The 21947-nt window shown below is 39.8% G+C and overlaps 1 protein-coding gene across 2 annotated transcripts in view; it reads left to right on the top strand.

Annotated features, from left to right (window-relative positions):
* The window catches only part of LOC100756343 (coiled-coil domain-containing protein 171), a 332880-nt gene that overhangs the window by 83806 nt on the left and 227127 nt on the right, over positions 1–21947 (top strand). Inside the window, exon 11 of one of the 2 annotated variants that reach the window (XM_035439823.1) lies at positions 20753–20855. The exons of the other annotated variant lie outside the window; for it this stretch is intronic. Within the exon in view, the coding sequence (XP_035295714.1) occupies positions 20753–20855 (103 nt within the window). The remainder of the gene's footprint in view (positions 1–20752; positions 20856–21947) is intronic. 2 annotated transcript variants of the gene reach the window in all.

The following is a 21947-nucleotide window of genomic DNA, read 5'->3' as shown; positions in this document are numbered from 1 at the left end:
AGATGCAAACTAGGAGGCATCCTACACTGAGGCTATGCTAAACAATAGCAGACTTGCTCGAATTAGCAATACAATAGTGGGCCATAGCTCCCAGGTGCTCTGTTTACTGAAACCAGAGGCTGTACCTTAAGACATTTCATAACAGGAAATATTTTGGTCCCTGACACTGACCCTGTTTGAAATGATTGTTATTTCCTTACTTGACTGTATTAAGAGATTTAAATATCATTTGGTGAAAAATTATTGAGTGAAAATAGTATTGCCAGTAAGTAAATTTTCTTTCTATAGTTATTAATAACTTTCTATAAAAGTTATTATTTCGACATCTGACGCCAGGGATCTGCTCACCTGATCTGAACTCGGCAGTGGGATCCAACACACCTGGACCCTGCAGAGGCCCCGGTAACAGTGCCACCTTCTTTCACGAGAAGAGGACAGACATCAGAGTATTCGATCTGTTTGCATCAACAGAAGGGAACCTTGGTCCCATACCCACCAGGAGAGGAAGAGACTCCTGCTACACCCACCAGAAGAAAGGATGAGAAGAGGACAATGTAAAAGCACTTTCAACAACAGAAAACCCAATATAACACCACCAAGACTAGGAACCATACACCAGCAAGACCTGAACATCACAATGCAGATGAACCAGAAGAGAATGACCTTAAAAACATCTTCATGAAAATGATAGAGGACCTCAAAGAGGACATGAGAAAATCCCTTAAAGAAATGGAAGAAAAAACTAACCAAAAAATACAAGATATCAACAAATCTCTAAAGGAAACAGTTCAAGACCAAAAAACTGAAATAGAGACAATAAAGAAAGCACAATCTGAGGAAATGCTGGAAATAGAAAAGCTGGGTAAAAGATCAGGAACTACAGGTGTAAGCACAACCAACAGAATACAAGAGATGGAAGAGAGAATCTCAGGAGTTGAAGATACACTAGCAGAAATAGACTCATCAACCAAAGAAAACCTTAAGTCCAACAAATCCCTATCACAAAATATCCAGGAAATGTGGGATACTGTGAAAAGACCAAACCTAAGAATAATAGGTATAGAAGAAGGTGAAGAAATCCAACTCAAAGCACAGAAAACATATTCAACAAAGTCATAGAAGAAAAGTTTCCCAACCTAAAGATGCCAATGAAAATACAAGAAGCCTACAGAACACCAAATAGACTGAACCAAAAAAGGTCTCCTTCACACATAATAATCAAAACACCAAACATACAGAATAAAGAAAATTAAGAGCAGCAAAGGAAAAAGGTCAAATAACTTATAAAGGCAAACCTATCAGAATTACACCTGAATGCCATGGAAACTCTGAAAGCCAGAAGGTCCTGGCTAAGAGACCATGGATGCCAGCCCAGACTACTATACCCAGCAAAGCTTTCAATCAATATAGATGGAGAAAACAAGATATTCCATGACAAAACCATATTCAAACAATACATATCCACCAATCCAGCCCTACAGAAAGTTGAGGAAGGAAAACTGCAACCCAAGAAAGTTAAGTACAACCAAAAAAATATAGACAATAGATAATCCCACTTTACCAACAGCCAAAAGGAAAAAGGGATAGAATCCTACACATAATTTCACCACCATCACCAAATAAAAAACAAATAAGAATGAATAATCAGTGGTCATTCCATCAACATTAATGGTCTTAACTTGCCTATAAAAAGACACAGATTAGCAGAATTGGTAAGAAGACAGAATCCATCCTTCTGCTGCATACAGGAAACTTAACTTCAAAGACAGATGGTACCTAAGAATTAAAGGTTGGGGAAAGATTTTCCAATCAAATGGATCCAGGAAACAAGCAGGGGTAGCAAACCTAATATCCAACAAATTGGACTTTAAACTAAAATCAATCAAAAGAGATGAAGGAGGTCACTTCCTACTCATCACAGGAGAAATCCATCAGGATGAAGTCTCAATTCTGAACATTTATGCCCCAAATATAAAGGCATCCACGTTTGTAAAAGAAACATTACTAAAACTCAAATCACACACAAAACCGCACACACTTATAGTGGGAGACTTCAACATCCCACTCTCACCACTGGACAGGAACACCAGACAGAAACTTAACAAAGAAAGAAAGGAACTAATAGAAGTTATGGTGCAATTGGACTTAACAGGTATCTATGGAACATTCCACCCAAATACAAAACAATTTACCTTCTTCTCAGCACCACATGCCACCTTCTCTAAAACTGACCACATAGTTGGCAACAAAGCAAACCTCCACAGATACAAAAGAATTGAAATAACCCCCCATATCTTATCAGATCACCATGCTTTAAAGTTAGAATTTAACAACAACATGAATTACAGAAACCCTACAAACTCATGGAAATTAAGTAACACCCAATTGCACAATTCCTGGGTCGAGGAAGAAATAAAAAAGAAGTTAAAGATTTCTTAGAATTCAATGAGAATGCACACAACATACCCAAACCTTAGCACTTTGAAAGCAGTGCTAAGAGGAAAGTTCATAGCGCTAAGTGCCCACATGAAGAAACAGGAGAATAATTACACTAGAGAATTAACAGCACAACTGAAAGCTTTAGAACACAAAGAAGCAAACTCACCACGGAAGAGTAGATGCCAGGAAATAATCAAATTGAGGGCTGAAATCAATAAAATGGAAACTAGGAGAACAATACAAAGAACAAATATAACGAAGAGTTGGTTCTTCCAGAAAATCAACAAGATAGACAAACCTTTATCCAAACTTACCAAACAGCAGAGAGTGAACATGCAAATTAACAAAATCAGGAATGAAAAGGGGGACATAACAACAGACACAGAGGAAATCCAGAGAATCATCAGGTCATACTTCGAAAACCTATATTCCTCAAAATTTGAAAATCTAAAGGAAATGGACACTTTTCTGGACAGATTTCACTTACCAAAATTAAATCAAGAACAGATAAGCAACTTAAATAGACCTATAAACCCTAATTGAAAAGAAGCAGCCATCAGAAGTCTCCCAACCAAAAAAAGCCCAGGGCCAGACGGCTTCAGTGCAGAATTCTACCAGAAATTCAAGGAACAGCTAATACCAATTCTCCTCAAAGTATTCCACACAATAGAAGCAGAAAGGTCATTACCAAACTCTTTATAAGGCTTCAATGACCTTGATACTCAAGCCACACAAAGATACAACTAAGATAGAGAACTACAGACCAATATCCCTCATGAACATTGATGCAAAAATTCTCAATAAAATACTGGCAAATTGAATCCAAGAACACATCAGAGAAATCATCCACCACGATCAAGGAGGCTTCATCCCAGGGATGCAAGGATGGTTCAACATAGAAAAATCACCAATGTAATCCACCATGTAAACAGACTGAGGAAAAAAACCCACATGATCATCTCACTAGATGCTGAAAAAGCCTTTGACAAAATCCAGCACCCCTTCATGATAAAGGTCTTGGAGAAATCAGGGATAACAGGAACATATCTCAACATAATTAAAGCAATATACAGCAAGCCAACAGCCAACATCAAATTAAATGGAGAGAAACTCAATGCAATTCCTCTAAAATCAGGGACAAGACAAGTCTGTCCACTCTAACCATACCTCTTCAATATTGTCCTTGATGTTCTAGCTAGAACAATAAGACAACAAAAGGAGATCAAGGGAATACAAATCGGAAAGGAAGAAGTCAAACTCTCACTATTTGCAGATGATATGATAGTCTACATAAGTGACCAGAAAAACTCTACCAGGGAACTCCTACAGCTGATAAACATCTCCAGCAAAGTGTCAGGATACAAGATTAACTCAAAAAATCTATAGCCCTACTATATACAGATGACACATTGGTGGAGAAAGAAATCAGAGAAACATCACCCTTTACAATTGCCACAAACAACATAAAATACCTTCGGGTAACACTAACCAAAAAATTGAAAGACCTACACAGTAAGAATTTTGACTCTCTAAAGAAAGAAATTTTAGAAGATACCAGGAAATGGAACGATCTCCCATGTTCTTGGATAGGTAGGATCAACATAGTAAAAATGGCAATCTTGCCAAAAGCAATCTACAGATTCAACACAATCCCCATCAAAATCCCAACACAATTCTTCACAGATCTTGAAAGAACAATTATCAACTTTATATGGAGAAACAAAGGACCCAGGATAGCCAAAACCACCCTGTACAATAGAGGAACTTCCAGAGGCATCACCATCTCTGATTTCAAGCTCTATTACAGAGTTATAGTCCTGAAAACAGCTTGGGATTGGCACAAAAATAGACAGGTAGACCAACTGAATAGAGTTGAAAACCCTGATATTAACCCACACACCTAAGGACACCTAATTTTTGACAAACAATCTAAATTTATATGCTGGAACAAAGAGAACGTTTTCAACAAATGGTCCTCGCATAACTGGATGCGGACATGTAGAAGACTACAGATAGACCCAAGTCTATTGCCATGCACAAAACTTTAAGTCAAAATGGATCAAAGACCTCAACATAAACCCAGCCACACTAACCCTATTAGAAGACAAAGTGGGAAATACCCTTGAATTAATTGGTACAGGAGACCGATTCCTGAACATTACACCAGTAACACAGACACTGAGATCAACAATTAATAAATGGGACCTCCTGAAACTGAGAAGCTTCTGTAAGGCAAAGGACATAGTCAGCAAGAAAAAAATGGCAGCCCACAGACTAGGAAAACATATTCACCAACCCCACATCTGACAGAGGGCTGATCTCCAAAATATGCAAAGAACTCAAGAAGCTATTCTCCAAAACACCAAACAATCCAATTAAAAAATGGGGTACAGAACTAAATAGACAATTCTCAATAGAGGAATCTAAAATGGCTGAAAGACACATAAGAAAGTGTTCAACATCCTTAGCCATCAGGGAAATGCAAATCAAAACAACTCTGAGATGCCATCTTACTCCTGTCAGAATGACCAAAATCAAAAATACCAATTACAGTTTATGCTGGAGAGGATGTGAAGAAAGGGGAACACTTCTTCACTGCTGATGGGAGTACAGCCACTGTGGAAATCAGTATGGCGACTCCTCAAGAAAATGGGAATGAGTCTATCACAAAATCCAGCAATTCCACTCCTAAGCATATACCCAAAAAAGTACATTCATACAACAAGGACATCTGTTCAACGATTTTCATAGCAGCACTATTTGTAATAGCCAGAAACTGGAAGCAGCCTAGATGGCCCTCAACCGAAGAATGGATAGAGAAAATGTGGTACATTTACACAATGGAGTACTACTCAGCGGGAAAAAACAAACAAACAAACAATCAAACAAACAAAACAATGGAATCTTGAAATTTGCAGGAAAACGGATGGAACTAGAAGAAATCATTCTGAGCGAGGTAACCCAATCACAAAAAGACAAACATGATATGTACTCACTCATAGGTGGATTTTAGGCATAGAATAAAGGATTACCAGCCTACAATTCACACTGCCAGAGAAGCTAGTAAACAAGGAGGACCCTAAGGGAGACATATATGGTCCCCTGGAGAAGGGGAAAGTTTCAAGATCCTCTGAGCAAATTGAGAGCACAGGAAGAGGGGAGAGGGAGCTAGGAGAATGAGAAGGGAAGAAGAGGAAGGATGCAGAGGTCATGAGGGAGCAGAAAGGTTGAGTTAGGGGAAGAATAGAAGGTACCAAGAATGGAGATACCATAATAGAGGGAGACATTTTAGATTTACAGAGAAATCAGGCACCAGGGAAATGTCTGGAGATTTACAAAGATGACACCAGCTAACAATATAAGTAACAGAGGAGAGGCTACCTTAAATGCCCTCCCCTGATTATGAGATTTATGACTGACTTATATGCCACCCGATAACCCTTATCCAGCAGCTGGTGGAAGTAGAAGCTGATACCCACAACTTGTCACTGAACTGAACTGGAATCCAGATGCAGAGAAGGATGAGTGAAGAGCAAAGGGGTCCAGACCAGGCTGGTGAAACCCACAGAAACAACTGACCTGAACATCGGGGAACTCTTGCTTCCCAGATTGATAGCTGGGATACCAGCATGGGACTGATCCAGACCCCAGGAACATGGATTTCATTGAGGAAATCTCGGAAATCTATGGGACCTCCTGTAGTAGTTCAGTACTTATGTCTAGCATAGGTGTGGACTTTGGGAGCCCATTCCACATAAAGGAATACTCCCTGAGCCAAGACACACGGGGTTGGGCCTAGGTCCTATCCCAAAGGATAAGATAGACTCTGATGACACCCTATGGAAGGCCTCACCATCAGGGGAGCAGAAAGGATATGTGATAGGTAGGGTTTTAGTTGGGGGGTGGTAGGGGAGGACAGGAGGGAGAAGGGAACTGGGATTGTTATGTAAAACAATCTTGTTTCTAATTCAAATAAAATCTGAAAAAGTTATTTCTTTTTCTAAATTTTATTGTTATGTTCTTTTGATTTTCTTATTCCTCTGCCATTGCCTTTAGTAAATATTGATATTTTGATAATAAGGAAAAAGACAGGAAGCTTAAAACTACTGGATTGAATGAGTTTTCTTTATATTTTTATTTCTTTTATTTAAAAAATTTATTATGAATAATGTTCTGCCTGAATGTATGCCTGCACACCAGAAGAGGGCAAAAGATCTCATTATAGATGATTGTGAGCCACCATGTGGTTGCTGGGAATTGAACTTAGGACCTTTGGAAGGGCAGCCTGTGCTTTTAACCTTTGAGCCCCTTATTTGTTTCTCTTAATAAAATTCATTTTCACAGTTTAACACACATACATACGTGTATAATGCATTCTGTTTACTCTCACTCCCACCCTTTCATATTTTCCTCCCATTGCCATCAACCCCATTCTCTGTAAAGGTCCTTTCTGAAGTCCTTTCCATGTCTTTTGTTTAGTTTTGTGACCCACTCAGTTTAACGAGGGCTGTCCACATGAGCATGAGTGTGGAACTATCCTTTGGAATATTGGGCTCAGCAGTGTCTATACAACTTCAAAGATAGTTACTCTCTCACTTCCAGCATTGCTGAGTAGCCAGTAGTTCCCAGGGGAGTAATAGAGCTCCAGGAACCCCTCCTCCATCTGTGTGACTGACTGTTTGTTGACAGGCCTAGTAGTCCATGTGCAGGTAACTGCACTTGCTGTGAGTTCATAATTGCAAGGACCACGTCATGCCTACAGGATAGTATTTTTGTCCACCATTCAGCTCTCATTTCTTTCTGTTCCTTCTTACAACAGTATTTATTTTCTGAGTGGCAGATTGGGTGAGGTGAATGTCCTGTTTTGAGTTGAATACTCAGCAGTTCCTTGTTCATAGCATTTTGACCAGACTTTGTGTTTACAGCCATCCACTGCAATAAGAAATGCCCTGGCTGGGTGTTGGTGGCACACACCCTTAATCCCAGCACTTGGGAGGCAGAGGCAGGCAGATCTCTGTGAGTTTGAGGCTAGCCTGGTCTAGAGAGTTCCAGGACAGCTAAGGCTACATAGAGAAACCCTGTCTAGAAAAAAAAAAAAAAAAAAAAAAAAAAAAGGAACTACCTGATCATAGCCAAGAACAAAACACAGGTATTTAGAAGGTGGTTTAACAACCTATCAATTTAATAAAACAATAATCATAAGTTTCCTTCAGACATGAAGTTTTTTCTTTTTTTTAAAAAGATTTTATTTATTTATTATGTATACAACATTCTGCTTCCATGTGTATCTGCACACCAGAAGAGGGCACCAGATCTCATAACGGATGGTTGTGAGCCACCATGTGGTTTCTGGGAATTGAACTCAGGACCTCTGGAAGAGCAGTCAGTGTTCTTAACTTCTGAGCCATCTCTCCAGCCCCAGACATGAAGTTTTGACCAGGTTTATGGAAGTAGGCATGGATTCTCTCATCTGGATTGGACCTCAGATCCAATCAGAGAACAGTTGGTTACCTCTTATCCCAGTTAGTCTCAACTGTCAACTTGATACAACCTGGATGCACCTGAGAAGGGAGTGTATCAGTAGGAGAATTGCCCTGATTAAACTGACCCGGGCCCTGTCTGTCTGGATTGTCTTGGTTGTTAGTTGATGTAGTAAGACCCAGTCCATTGTGGGTGACATTGTTGTGTTCTTGGGCTACCTAGAGATGAGTAAACTAGCCAGAAAGCAGCATTCCTTATTTGTTTCTGCTTAAGTTCCTGCCCCAACTTCCCTCAATGGTGGACAAAAACCAGTAATCTGAATTAAATAATTTTCTCTCCTACATTGCTTTTGGTCAGAGTATTTCTTGACAGCAACAGAAATGAAACTAGAACGTTCCCATAAGTCAAGTTACTATTGTACCGGTGGACACATCTTGCCTGACAGTCTGATGTCGTAGCACTCAAGATCCACAGCTGGGTGAAACTGTTGATGAGTGTTCTCCCCTATAACCTACATTGCACCTTCTGGAACTATGTATAAAAGCCAGCAGGGAGGGAGCTTCCAGTTTAGTTCCATATTGATTTTCCTATGTCCTACAACCAATGTGTGTGCTGTCTTCAATATTAGGGTATTCCCATCTACTTCTATGGATGATCAAGAGCAATTGCAATAGGCTGTACTGTTGTGGGGGCCTCTGAGGCCTTCCTGACCAGCATCTAATAGGGAGATGTCCCACACCTGCCCTGGGATTTCATTTCATCACTCCTGGTTTGTGGGATTGGCATTACCCATCCATGTAGGGTACATATGTTTTTGTTTTCTCTGTTTCTTACTATGGTAAAATATATGAATATAAATTTTACCTTTTTTAGCCTTTTGTAGTGCAAAGTTAACCAAATATTTTTACATACTCATTTATTGATTTGGTTCTCAACAAACCAAAGCAAGTTGTTTAGTAACACAGGCTGTATTGGCAACCTTTGGTTTCATTGACTCTGCCTTCAGGGAAGTGGAAGGGTAACCAAGGATGGTTCCTGACATTGCCTCAGGCTCCACATGCACAGGGGCCATTTCTCCACAGGTGTGCACATTACACATGCAGAAATGCACACATGCATACAAAGCATCCCCAAATTAGGAAAAGAAAATAGAAATAAAAATATCCAATTAAAAGTTTAAAGACACAAAACAGAAATTTTGTAGTGTTATATCTTAAAACTCTGGCTTAAGCTTTGAATTAATGCTTTTTCCTTTCTTTTTCGAGTTAGGTCTTCTCTGTGAAACAGTACTGGCTCTCCTGGAATTCACTCTGTAGATCAGGCTGGCCTCAAACTCACAGAGATCCTCCTGCCTCTGCCTTCCTGAGTGCTGGGATTAAAGGTGTGTGCCACCACATTCCAGCACCACTATTTCTTATGAAGAGAATTTGACTCACGTATAGACTTCCTTTTTTGGTTTGTTCGTTTTGGGAACAGAATTGTTTTCATGGTCCTATATAATCTTTCTGACATTTATTTTAAGCAAAGGTGTTTTGGTATAGGATATAGAGGGGCAATGTAGAATACTCATGGCTAGTTCTCTCTTCATGCTAACAGCATGTTTCTCGTTTAGGTCCTATTCAGGACCATTATTCAAGCTTTGGTCTTAATTTTCTTGTTGCATTGGAAGAGAAAAATCAAAGCCATTTTCCTCATTAAGTTTCTAGTGAAGCCATGATGCCATTAATAAGACACACTGGTTTCCAGCAGTCTGGGACAGATATAACATTGTATAACCTGGCACAGCACAGACTAAGACTTAGGTCTAGAAGAGAATTTAGAGATGACCTAGTACAGGATATACAAAGTGTTAGCAAACCACCCACAAAGCAATTGCCCCTCTGTTTCAAGACATACGATATAAATATAGAACATAATTTTGGAAAAGTCAAAACTGGGTAAATGCTGGTTTTGTTTTGTTTTTTAATTAGAATCAGGGTCTCACTATGTAGTTCTGGCTGGCCTAGAGTCACTATGTAGATCAGACTGGCCTCAAAGTCACAGAGATCTGCCTGCCTCTCAAGTGCTGGGGGTCAAAGGTGTGCACCCCTTGCCCAGCCTTTTCTTTGGTGTTTTTAAAACTTTATTTAACAGATATAAACCCAGGTGAGTTTAATTACAGTGAAAATTTTATTCATCATCTGGTTAGTAAATTGTTGGCATATGGTGATTTTTAATGTCATAGAATTGAGTTTCAACATAGGACCCTTAAAAAGTAAATTAGTTTCATATTCACATGAACATAGGACATGAATCTGTAAAGAATTTGCCTAGGAAATATTTAGATTAAGACCCCAGTTGGCAGCTCACTTCCTCCTGTCACTGCAGCTCCAGTGGCTCCTACAACCTCTCCTGTAATCATATGAGAAGCATCATGCCTGCCCCTCACACACAGGCATACTAAACAAACAACTTACATTTTTAAACTAAAAAATGTAGTTTTTAGTTGTAAAATCTTCGAAATGAACAAGGATTTAATCAGCTACAGAATAAGACTATATTTCTAGTATAAGTTGCTTAGCTATTATGCTTATTAAAACCAGCTCGGGCTTCAGTAGCTGCAGCAGGTCTGTTAGACAAAGCTGGGTTTTGATACAGGGGAGCTTTCATCTTCATATTGCCTTTGTTATGACTTGTCTGGTGCTTTCTTCAATGAAATTTCCTTAAGTCCATCATTTCTTGAGATTTGTTTTCCTTCCACTCAGTAATATTTAGCTGGAGCTCTAGGAGAGACCATATATTGAAAAGGGAATTCTAGTTCTCATGAGGCTTTGCTGAAAGGAATGTTCTATTCCCTGAAGAACTTATGATTGAAAAGTTATGTGAATGTCTTCTCTGCTTTGGAGACTTAACTTATTGCATAATAATAATAACTGCTCTCACTAGATAGAGTTTTGGAAGTGCTCTTTGCTTGTTATGCTTTGTGATAATGTTCTTTGATATTTTTGCTTCAAATGCCCTATTGGATTTTGTAGAGAGCATTTTCCTGATTTGGTTGAACATGTTCAAAACTAATGGATTAATGAATATTTTACTCTAAAAATTTAATAGAAATTGTTTGCTATTTTTAACAAAGAAAAATATTGTTAATACCACGAGCACTGTTTTTAGCTCATGTCTCTCTTAATGACCTTAGTATTTAACACTGTAAAATAGTGTCTATCAAGTGTGTCTTTGTATATTTAGGCAATTATTTTTTTTCTGCATATTTTAAAATTTGAATTAGAAACAAGATTGTTTTACATGACAATCCCAGTTCCCTCTCCCTCCCCTCCTCCCCTACCACCCCTCTAACTAGAACCCTACCTATCACATATCCTTTCTGCTCCCCTGAATGGTGAGGCCTTCCATAGGGTGTCATCAGAGTCTATCTTATCCTTTGGGATAGGGCCTAGGCCCAACCCCGTGTGTCTTGGCTCAGGGAGTATTCCTGTATGTGGAATGAGCTCCCAAAGTCCACACCTATGCTAGACATAAGTACTGAACTACTACAGGAGGTCCCATAGATTTCCGAGATTTCCTCAATGAAATCCATGTTCCTGGGGTCTGGATCAGTCCCATGCTGGTATCCCAGCTATCAATCTGGGAAGCAAGAGTTCCCCGATGCTCAGGTCAGCTGTTTCTGTGGGTTTCACCAGCCTGGTCTGGACCCCTTTGCTCTTCACTCATCCTTCTCTGCATCTGGATTCCAGTTCAGTTCAGTGATTAGTTGTGGGTGTCTGCTTTTACTTTATTATGGGGCTGGATTCATAAATTCCTACGTAAGTAAAATTTGAAAATATAACTTAGTTTTAGCCTTGGAAAAATAAGATGGTTAAAATATGTAGGGAGAGAGAGAGAGAGAGAGAGAGAGAGAGAGAGAGAGAGAGAGAGACAAATAGACAGAGACAGAGAGACTGATTGATTTTGATTTATATGAATGCCTTGTAATGGCTTGTATATGAAATGTCCTTTGAAAGGCTTGAAATATTAAGTATTGGTCCACAGGTAGTAGATCTAGTCACTGAGAGGTAATAGAATCACGAGAGCTCTGACTTAATTAGCCTTAATTAGCAGACCAATCTGTTGATAGACTCACACTTTGATAACATTATTGGGAAGTGGTAGAAACTTTTGAAGTGAGGCCCTGTTAGAGGAAGTACGTGGCAAGGGAATGTCCTTTGGGGGACAAGATTATGTCTTGTCACAGACCCCTCTATATATTCTGTGCTTGCCTATGGCTAAGAGGTGAGCATTCTCCATTGACATGTGCTGGAGACCAAGTATTCAAATATGTGAGTCTGTGTGGTCATTCTCATTCCAACCACCACACCACATGAGAGAGAACATGTGTGTATTTCTGAGTCTCGGTCACCTTGCTTAATAGACTAGTTTCCAGATCCATCTATTTCCTGCAAATTTCATTGTTTCTTTTTCTAGATTTACTTTTACTGTGTGTGTGTGTGTGTGTGTGTGTGTGTGTGTGTGTGTGTGTGTGTGTGTAGTGTTCATAGGGGTCAGAGACAACAGATCCCTGTGGAACTGGAAGTACAGGCAGTTGTGGGCTGAGTGTTCCCAGAGCCTGAACTCAGGTCCTCTGGAAGAATAGTGTGCTTTTAACCTGTGAGCCATCTCTCCAGACTCCAATTTCACTTTTCTCTACAGCTGTGTATATGCACTTCATTTTCAGTAACCGTTCACCAGCTGATGGACATCCAGGCTGCTCTTATTTCTTTGTTGTTGTGAATAATCAGCACTAAACATGGATGTGATAGGTTGTGGCTGATTGTAGTCCTTTGGGTGTATGTGTAGGCGAGATATGGTGTGATCATTTGATATTTTTAGCTTGGTTTTTCAAGAGACCTTCATAATTACTTTCATAATGGCTGTGCCAGCTTACATACCAATCAGCAGTAATAAGGTTTCTTTCTGTGTTAGTATCTTAGTCAGCCTCGTTGTCAGTTTTCTTGATGATAGCCATTCTGACAGGGTGAGATGGGATCTCATAGTAGTTCTTAAAAATCATTTATTCCTTACCCTTGCCATCTGTGGTTGGTGAAGGTTCTGACCCTCCCCTTTCCAACTATAGTACTCAGAACAGTGGGCCCTGCACCTCACCTGGGCAGCACAGCAGAGCTGACCCTATTGACAGGTACATGGAACTGACTCCTAGAGGAGCATGGGAGGTCTGCCTCCCATCTGCCATATGGCGATGTGGGCGGCGGTGTGTGTGGGGGAGATGTGCCCTGATGTGGGAGGTCCTTCTGTGTATAAGTTTGTCTTACTGGTTGATAAATAAAGTACTGTTGGCCAATAGGAAAGCAAGATAGGTGGGACTAGGAGTCAAGGAGGATTCTGGGAAATGAAGTAAAAAGAAGTCTTGTGATACAGGCAGGAAGTGACATAGCAGGCAAACTCATACAAGCAGGGACAAACAGGAAGTCATCCCTTTTCTCTTGCTGTTCTTCTTCCTCCCACTGTCTTCTCTACAGAGCTGCCATGTGAGCCCAGGAAGAAAGGACACCTTCTAGTGTCCGCTGGCGTCCTCTGTAATAAGTCTTATGATTATGGTTGATAATTAGGACTGAGCTAGCAGATGAGAAATCCTAGTCTTTGGCCAAGCAGCATTTGTACCTAATATAAGTCTCTGTGTATTATTTGGGGCCCTAATGTGGCAGGCAGAACTCAGGCGGCTTTGGCGGAAAGATTTATCATTACAGTCCCCCAATCCCTCAATGCCTGTGGTGGATGGGAGAGCTGGCTCAGAGGTCATAAGAGTGGGAGAGCTAGCTGGGCGTTGGTGGCACACGCCTTTAATCCCAGCACTTGGGAGGCAGAGGCAGGCGGATCTCTGTGAGTTCGAGGTCAGCCTAGTCTCCAGAGCGAGTGCCAGGATAGGCTCCAAAGCTACACAGAAAAACCCTGTCTCGAAAAAAAAAAAAGAGTGGCAGAGCTGTTCCTGCCCCTTACCAACTGCAGTACTCAGGGAAAGTGCCCCCTGCACCTTGCCTGGGCAAAGCAGTAGAACTGGCCCTGTTGGTATAGGTGTGGGAGAGCCTACCCTGAGGGCATGAAAGAACTGTTCCTGTCCCTTGTTTCTGGCTGCATAGGGTGAACTAGCCAGGGTAATGCTGGAGCGCTCACCCTGGTGGTGAGGAAGGCTGACCAACCCTGAAACTACCCAGGCCCAGAACCAGGGTTATGAGTTGGCCCACCCCAATGTCCACCCCATCCATGATCTGTGGGAGCACGTGAAGGGGCTGGTCTCCATGACACACAGCAACAACAGGATATCCAAGAGGAGTCCCAATGAGGGTCCAGCATCAATAGTGTAGTAGGAACCAGAGGCCTCAAACCAGACCAATGACTCTACAATGAACACCTGCAAGTAAGGATATATGGATAAAAGGGTTTGCTGCATGACTTACTGTGTCACACTATAACTTCCATTACAAGATTTTTCCTTTTTCTCTTAAATTTTATTTTATTGTGGGGGCAGCAAGGGCAGAGGGATATGGATATGAATGGGATTGAGAGGCATGACGTGAAACACAAAGAATAAATAAAAGGAAGTTAAAAAAGTTATTTACCAATTTTTATAAATTTGCCTGCATGTATGTCTGCGTGGTGCTTACTTGTGTACCAGGTGCCCATGGAGGCCAGAAGAGGGCGTCTAACTCCCTGGGACTAGAGTTACAGATGGTTGTGAGCTGCCATTTGGTTGCTTAAATAGAATCTGGGTCCTCTGGAAGAGCAGCCAGTGCTCTTAATTGCTAAATCATCTCTACAGCCTTTGGAAGTAGTTTTTGTTTTGTTTTTTTTTTGAAGTAGTCTTTTAAAAAGTATTTAATTTTTTTTTCTTGGATTCAAGGTTTCTAAAGCTTAGGGGAACTCCTCAGTCTGCTAAAGATAACCAAATGAAGCTATACCAGTGTCTCTTACCAACATTTTTTGGGATTTATGCTGAGATCAATCTTCAAGCTTTGCTAGTAAATGATTGGAACTAGAAAAGATCATATTGAGTGACATAACTCAGACCCAGAAAGACAAAAATCTCATGTTCTTTCTCATCTAAGGTGCCCACCTCCAAATCTTCAGATATAAATGTAGTCCTCACCCCTCATCAAGGAAACTTCTCTTTGCAACAGATGGAGACTGTTACAGAAAACCCAACCAGTCAAAACACAGAGTTGTGGAACCCAGTCCCAACTGTTACATCTACAACACAGCTCCTGCACCTAAGGCTCAGAAGAGGTGGTGGAAGGATGAGAAGAGCTAGAGAGCCAGGGAGTTTGTAGTGAGAGTGTGGATCTGAGGAATGTTAGAAGCTACACTTATGAAGTCCCCTTAACATGACTGCCTAAACATTAGCCTAACAAGGACAGCACCAATAGCCATGCAAATGTGAATGGGGAAAACTCACGAGGCCTCAACCCTACATATAGAACTACAGACAACTAAAGAATGCTTAGAGTAGGAAAGTCTTCTCCAAGGAAGAATACACTGATTGATTATCTAATACCAATTGTCAGCCCTGATTACACACATACACGTGACATTGTACAGACTGAGTAGATGTCCAATACCAAGTGGTCAGCCCTGAAAACATACATACATACATGTAGTACTATACAGACTGAGCAGATGTATTTATTTATCTAGGAACATACACACATGCACACACACACTCTGACCACACACACACACACACACACACACACACACTTTGTAACAACAGTTAATGAAAAAGGAGGCCCATGAATTTGAAAGAGAGCAAATGAGAGGAATATGGGGAAGGTTTGGAAAGAGGACAATTATCTCAAAAATTAAAAGCAATAGTTAAAAATTATTTCTTTTAATTTTTGACAGAGCCCATTACAGAAACCCACAACCAATCACATGTAGTTTTGAAGCCCACTCCCAACAGATACATTTGCAGTACAGCTCCTGTACGTCAAAGTAGTTTTAATACGCCTTTCCCTGGAGACTGTGGGTGGTAAACACTTTAGAAATATTTATGGGCCATTTGTGTTTCTTCTTGTGCGAACTGTCTATTCATGAGCCCATTTCTTTTGAACTCCCAGAGATCCATCTGCCACTACCTTCAGAGTGCTGTGATTAAAAGCATGCTCCACTTGATATTTAACTTTTTGTAGGAAAGAACATATTTTGGAGACAAATTCAACTGCGTTTTAAAGCTGTCCCCATGTCAAACAGCTGTGTGACATACAGTGATTATTCCTGTGATCTATTTGCTCACTTGCAAAATAGCACTAACAATTTTTACCACATAGATTTTAATGAGTATTAAATACAATATATGTATCAATATAATGGAGGATAAAAATACTGTGCACACAACAATCACATGGGGCTTGAGTGAGCAACCAAAATAGACTTTGTAATAAGTTGTTATAGGTAAATAGGCATATCTTACAATGATAGTAGGGTTAATGTGTCATGGAAAGTTACACACACACACACACACACACACACACACACACACACACACACACACACACACAGTTGACATAGCTCCAAGGTAGTGAGTAACCTAAGGAGGAATAAAAGAATAATGCCAACAAATAAAAGGCTCAACAGTACTATAAACGAACTTGACCTTACAGATGTCTGTGGAACCACATCCATCAGTGGTACAGCATACTCTTCCAGTACAAATGACACTTTTGTGTACAGACTGTAGTCTAGGCCATGTGAAAAGTCAATAGATTTAAAAGGATTAAAATTATACAGAGTGGTCTGAGGATATAGCTCAGTGATAAAAAGCTTACCTAGCATGTACAAGCTCTAGGTTCAATCCCTAATACTGCTAAAAGAAAAAAAGGAAACATTATATGAAGCCTCTAAATATGATATAATTAAGTTAGAAATCAATACTAGCAGACAGCATGGGGAAAATTTGCAAATATGAGAATATTAGTGAACACACTCCAAGTAGCTAGCAGGTTAAAAAGAAATCACAAAGGAACTAGAAAATACTTTGAAAGCATACCAAACTTTATAGGGTGTTAGTGTGGTTAGGAGGGAAGTTAGAAGAAATAGTCTCAAACTAGGAACCTAACATCTTACTCCAGAGACTTGAGCCAAACCTCAGAACAGTAGAGAAAGAAAAAAGAGAAAAGGAAAGAAAAGTAAGAGATTAAAAATGGAAGAAATCCATGCCTGTACATACCTGTAACTCCAACACTTGGGAGGAAGAGGCAGGCAGACCTCTGAGTTCAAGGCCAGTCTGGTTCACAGAGTGTGTTCCAGGACAGCCAGGGCTATACAGAGAAATACTCTTTCAAAAGACCAAAAAAAAAAAAAAAAAAAAGAACTCAACCAAAAGTTGGTTATTTGAAAACATAGCTAAATTGACAATAGTTGGACATAGTCATCAAGGAAATAAGAAGAGATCAAATTTTTAAACCATAGAGAAAATATAAATAAATAAATTGAAAAGAATTACAAGATAATACCATGAACATCTGTTTGCTAATGACTTAGATAATTTAGTTAAAATAGGCAATATTCTGGGAAGATAGAAACCACCAAAATAACTTGATAACAGAAAATCAAGTAAGGTGTTTAAATTTTTAATTGGAAAAAAATCCTAAAAGGAAAAGCACAGGCTAGACTGCTTTATTGGTAAATTCTAGCCATTTAAGATGAATTAATACAAATTCATTGAGAAACCATAGAGAAAACACTTTATATTCCATTCTGTGGTTAATGATACCACACTAACAAAACACAGGTACAGATATAAGAAAGCTGAATACAGTATCTTTTTTTTTTGTTTGTTTGTTTTTTTTGTTTTTGTTTTTTGTTTTTTTTGAGACAGGGTTTCTCTGTGTAGCTTTGGAGCCTATCCTGGCACTCATTGTGGAGACCAGGCTGGATTCGAACTCATTGAGATCTGCCTGCCTCTGCCTCCCCAGTGCTGGGATTAAAGGCATGTGCCACCAATGCCCGGCCAGTATCTTTTTAAATACAGCTGGTAAAATTCTCAGCGTGACACCAGCAAATAGAAGTTTTAGCAGGACAAAAATTTCTTTTACTATAGCCAGTGGAATTTATCCTTGAAATATAAGTCCAACAAAGCACTATAACTTAGGGCCTCCCATCCCATGCGAAAGAGGCCAGTTGAGCACATCATTTATTTATCTTGTTTTAGATACTAGGTACTGTCTGGGTGTTAAGTATATGTTGGCAAGGGCAAATAATAATCCCCTCTTCACGAGGCTTCTCTGAACCACTCAAATGAAAACAGAGTGCTCTTTGAAGTTGACATAGTAACTGAGCAAAGCCCTGAATATGGAATCGTTACTTGTCATATACAATAGCCCCTGACCCAGGTATTGCAATGCTGTGCATTGGACTCAGGACCTTGAACACACTAGACAAGCACTGTACATCCCCGATCCTCAGTAATTCCCTATTAGCTGTGGGAATACTAAATGGGAAATTCTAGAAATGAAGACTTCCCAAGTTTGAATGAAGATATCTGAATGGTGTGATGATTTCTTACATTGTCCTGTCCAGGACACAGTGGGGCACCCATGCTATATACACTAGCTGCCTGTTAATCATGAGTAGCAACCCAGTGACCAGGTGGACTCATCCTACTGTCACAGACTCTAGTGTCCAGGTAAACCATAGTGATACAATTCAGATAGGCTACAAAAAGCTTCAAACTGCAATCCTTTAAGTAAAAAAAAAAAATAAGGCAGAATAAGATGTTTGAGAGAAAGAGGTCCATGTTGATATGATTTTTATAATAGTACATATTATTGTAATTGTTCTACTTTAATTATTACTATAAACCTCTTGCTGTGCCTAATTTATAAATAAACCATCTGATAGGTATGTATAACAATATAGTATACATTTGGCTCAGTGCTGTTTGCTTTCAGGTATCCTCCGGAACTTTGGAGCAGTTCCCTTGTGGACCAGAGGGTTTCTGTGTTCTGAGAATGTAATTTTTGTCCTGTCACATCTCTCCTGCTTGTTCTGTATTTGCAAACATTCTTTCACTTGTAGTGATCTCATCAGCTTTAAATAGGCTTAAGATTTCTCACATTAACAAACAACCACTTTTCTTTGACCCCCCTTTCGTTTTCATCCATGTTTCTCTCCTTCCTTCTTACCACAAAAATGATTTCTGAAGTTTCTGTTTCCATTTATTCATCTTATACTTGATTAGGAAAAAAGTCAGGCTTACCCTTTCTGCAACCTATTTTAGTCTGTGTTACAGCTGTACTGTAGCTAAGACATTTCTTTAAAGTTGGTAATGACCTCCATGCCCAGTGGACACTTCTTAGTCCTCACTTTCTTGGCCTTTCTGTGGCACTGAACATAATTGACAATTCTCCTTGAAACCATTCTTTTCATGATATTATGTTCTCCAGTTTTCCCCTTTCTTCTGCTCTCTTTAGTTGGTAAAGATGCTGGATCTCCTGAAGACTGTTTTGGTCTCTTCTCCCTTTCTATCAAACATTCTACAGATGAATTTTAGACAGTGCCTGTAAAGGATTCCCAGGCTTACCCTGGTTTTGCATTGTGTGCCCAGTTGCTTCTCACATTGCTGTCTGCTCATTTTCACATATTCAGTTAAGGCCTGCTACTTACCAGGCTTCGTGTCAGTGCTAGCGATGATTTCTGTCTCCTTTGTGGAATTTGAGCAAGCAGTGAATTCTTCACTCTCCTTGCCAGCAGTGAGCAAGTACGAAAGCAAACAAGCAAGAAAGCCAGAGAACAGCAGCAGCCTGAATGGCCCTGACCTCCATTATTCTCACCAAGCCCTGAAATCCACCCAGTTCTTTAGTTTGAATCCCTAGGCTTGATATTGTCTCCTCCTTTATTGGAGGAGTCTAGTGAATGCCATGCATCCTAGTGTGATGTCCTAAGGCCTGGCTGTTCTACCGTGTAATTGCAAGCAGGTTTTTTTTTTTTTTTTTTTTTTTTAATATTCTTTAAATTTTCTTTCTCAGTTTAAAATTGAATTTATGCAATTTCTCTATGGACTATGTGTGTAAGCACATGCATGTATGTGTGCACAGTCATGCTCGAGCAGGTGGAGGTCAAAGGTTAACATTGTGTGAGCTCCTTTATTGCCCTCTGTCTTATCTTTTGAGTGGGTCTCATAGTGAACCCACAGCTTGTGGATTTGTCTAGACTGGCTGGCCTCGAGTTCCTATGTCTGCTTCCCCAGTGTTGAGATCATGGGTGTGTGCCATCATACCTGGTTTTAGGGGTCTATACTCAGGGCTTTATGCTTATGCAGTGAGCACTTTCCCCATAAAGCCATCTTTATAGCCTCCTGTTTCAGTTTTAGTATTATAAAATTCCTATCTTTTGTCATAGCATTATTTTAAGGTTAGAAAGGTTTGTTATATACAAAGTATTTAGTTTTTTTTGTTTTTTAACCCCAGAGACAGGGTTTCTCTGTGTTAACAGCTTTGGCTTTCCTAAAACTGGGATTGTAGACCAGGCTGGCTGTGAACTCACAGAGACTGCCTGCTTCTGCTTCTGGACTGCTGTGATTAAAGACATGAGCCACCATAGCCCTGCTTACAAAGTACTTAAGAAGTGCGAGGCACTAAGTCTTTAGTGAATTATTTTCCTAGACTTTGTACATTTGTATATTCGGCCAAGTAAAAATATGTTAAGACAGAGTTTATTAGTAATGGATTTGAACTGGGTAATTAATATCTTGTTGAGACTTAATTATGCTGTATAAATTCACAATAAAATCTGCAGCTACTACAATATGTAACCTTATTATGTATGCTTCCCCTCCCTTAATTAAAAGGCTAAGAAGCACCAGGCCTTCCTAGTAGAGACATGTGAAAATAACGTGAAAGAATTGGAATCGATCTTGGACAGCTTTACTGTGTCAGCCCAGTGGACATCAGGTTAGTTGAAGGTATAAGATGACAGATGCATCTGTCAATGTTCCAAAGTCACTGCAGTTGGGGAATTCTGCAGATGCCTCTTCTAGTCCCTCATCTCAACATGCTTTGATTTGATGACATGATAAGAGCAGTTCTCACAGCAGTCAGTTGGCCTAGCTGGCTGGGAGAGGGTGACGGAGTGTGGACCTGCTGTTGTCCTCTCAGAACTTGATTTACAAGTGTTGAAGTCTGTGTGGTTGGACAGACAAGGGCTCACTTGCTGTGTTCTGAATCCAACTGAGAGAAGAGTCCTTACAGTGTACCTGCGAGGGGAACAGATGTTTCCATCAAACTGAGCCAAGTTCCGAGGCAACCTTCAGCAACTTAAAGGTCATGCATTCCAAAGGTTATGTAGGACACAGGCTGGAGCAGTGCACGCTCTCTACCATTGCTTTCTGAGCCACTTCTCACATGCACATGTATGTGCTCTGGAGGTGATAGTGCTCAGCTAAAGTGGTTTTGGTTTAGTATTAATCCACTTTAACAAATCAGGAAAATATTTTGGAACTAACTAATACACTGTTTACAATGTCCACTTTCTTATTTTTTTCCTGGTTTTGCATCATGAATGCTTACAGTAGTTTTAACTTGAAACTTTTACTTTCCTACCTGTTTTCTTTTGTCTCAGTTTATTTAGTTGTTTTTATGATGTGATTATATTTTTTTAAAAAGGCATAACATTAAATTTCCTTATATATTTAATGCATATATACATATTATATGTATTTAAGGCAGTCAGAATTGATTTGGGAAGGGAGCTTGTTAGGAAACAGAATCTTAAGGGAAGTTTGTTGTCCTTGAGACAGTGGAAGGGCTTGATCAGGTCCTGTGCTTTAGCTTATGACCTGTGGGTCTCTCAGCTGGTGAACTAGTAGACATTTAGTATGCACTGTTGCTGCCTTTTCAGTCTGCTTTTATAGTTCATGGTTTTAGCTGTGATTTTACTAAGTTCACATATAACTTTTCATTCTTATATTTTAGTAATGATTTAAAATAAAAAAAATTGTGGGGGTTGGAGAGATGGCCCAGAGACTAAAAGCTGTGGTTGCTCTT

The sequence above is a fragment of the Cricetulus griseus genome, chromosome 2, assembly GCF_003668045.3.
Source record: "Cricetulus griseus strain 17A/GY chromosome 2, alternate assembly CriGri-PICRH-1.0, whole genome shotgun sequence".
Classification (NCBI taxonomy): domain Eukaryota; kingdom Metazoa; phylum Chordata; class Mammalia; order Rodentia; family Cricetidae; genus Cricetulus; species Cricetulus griseus.
This window is presented reverse-complemented; position numbering and strand designations above follow the sequence as displayed.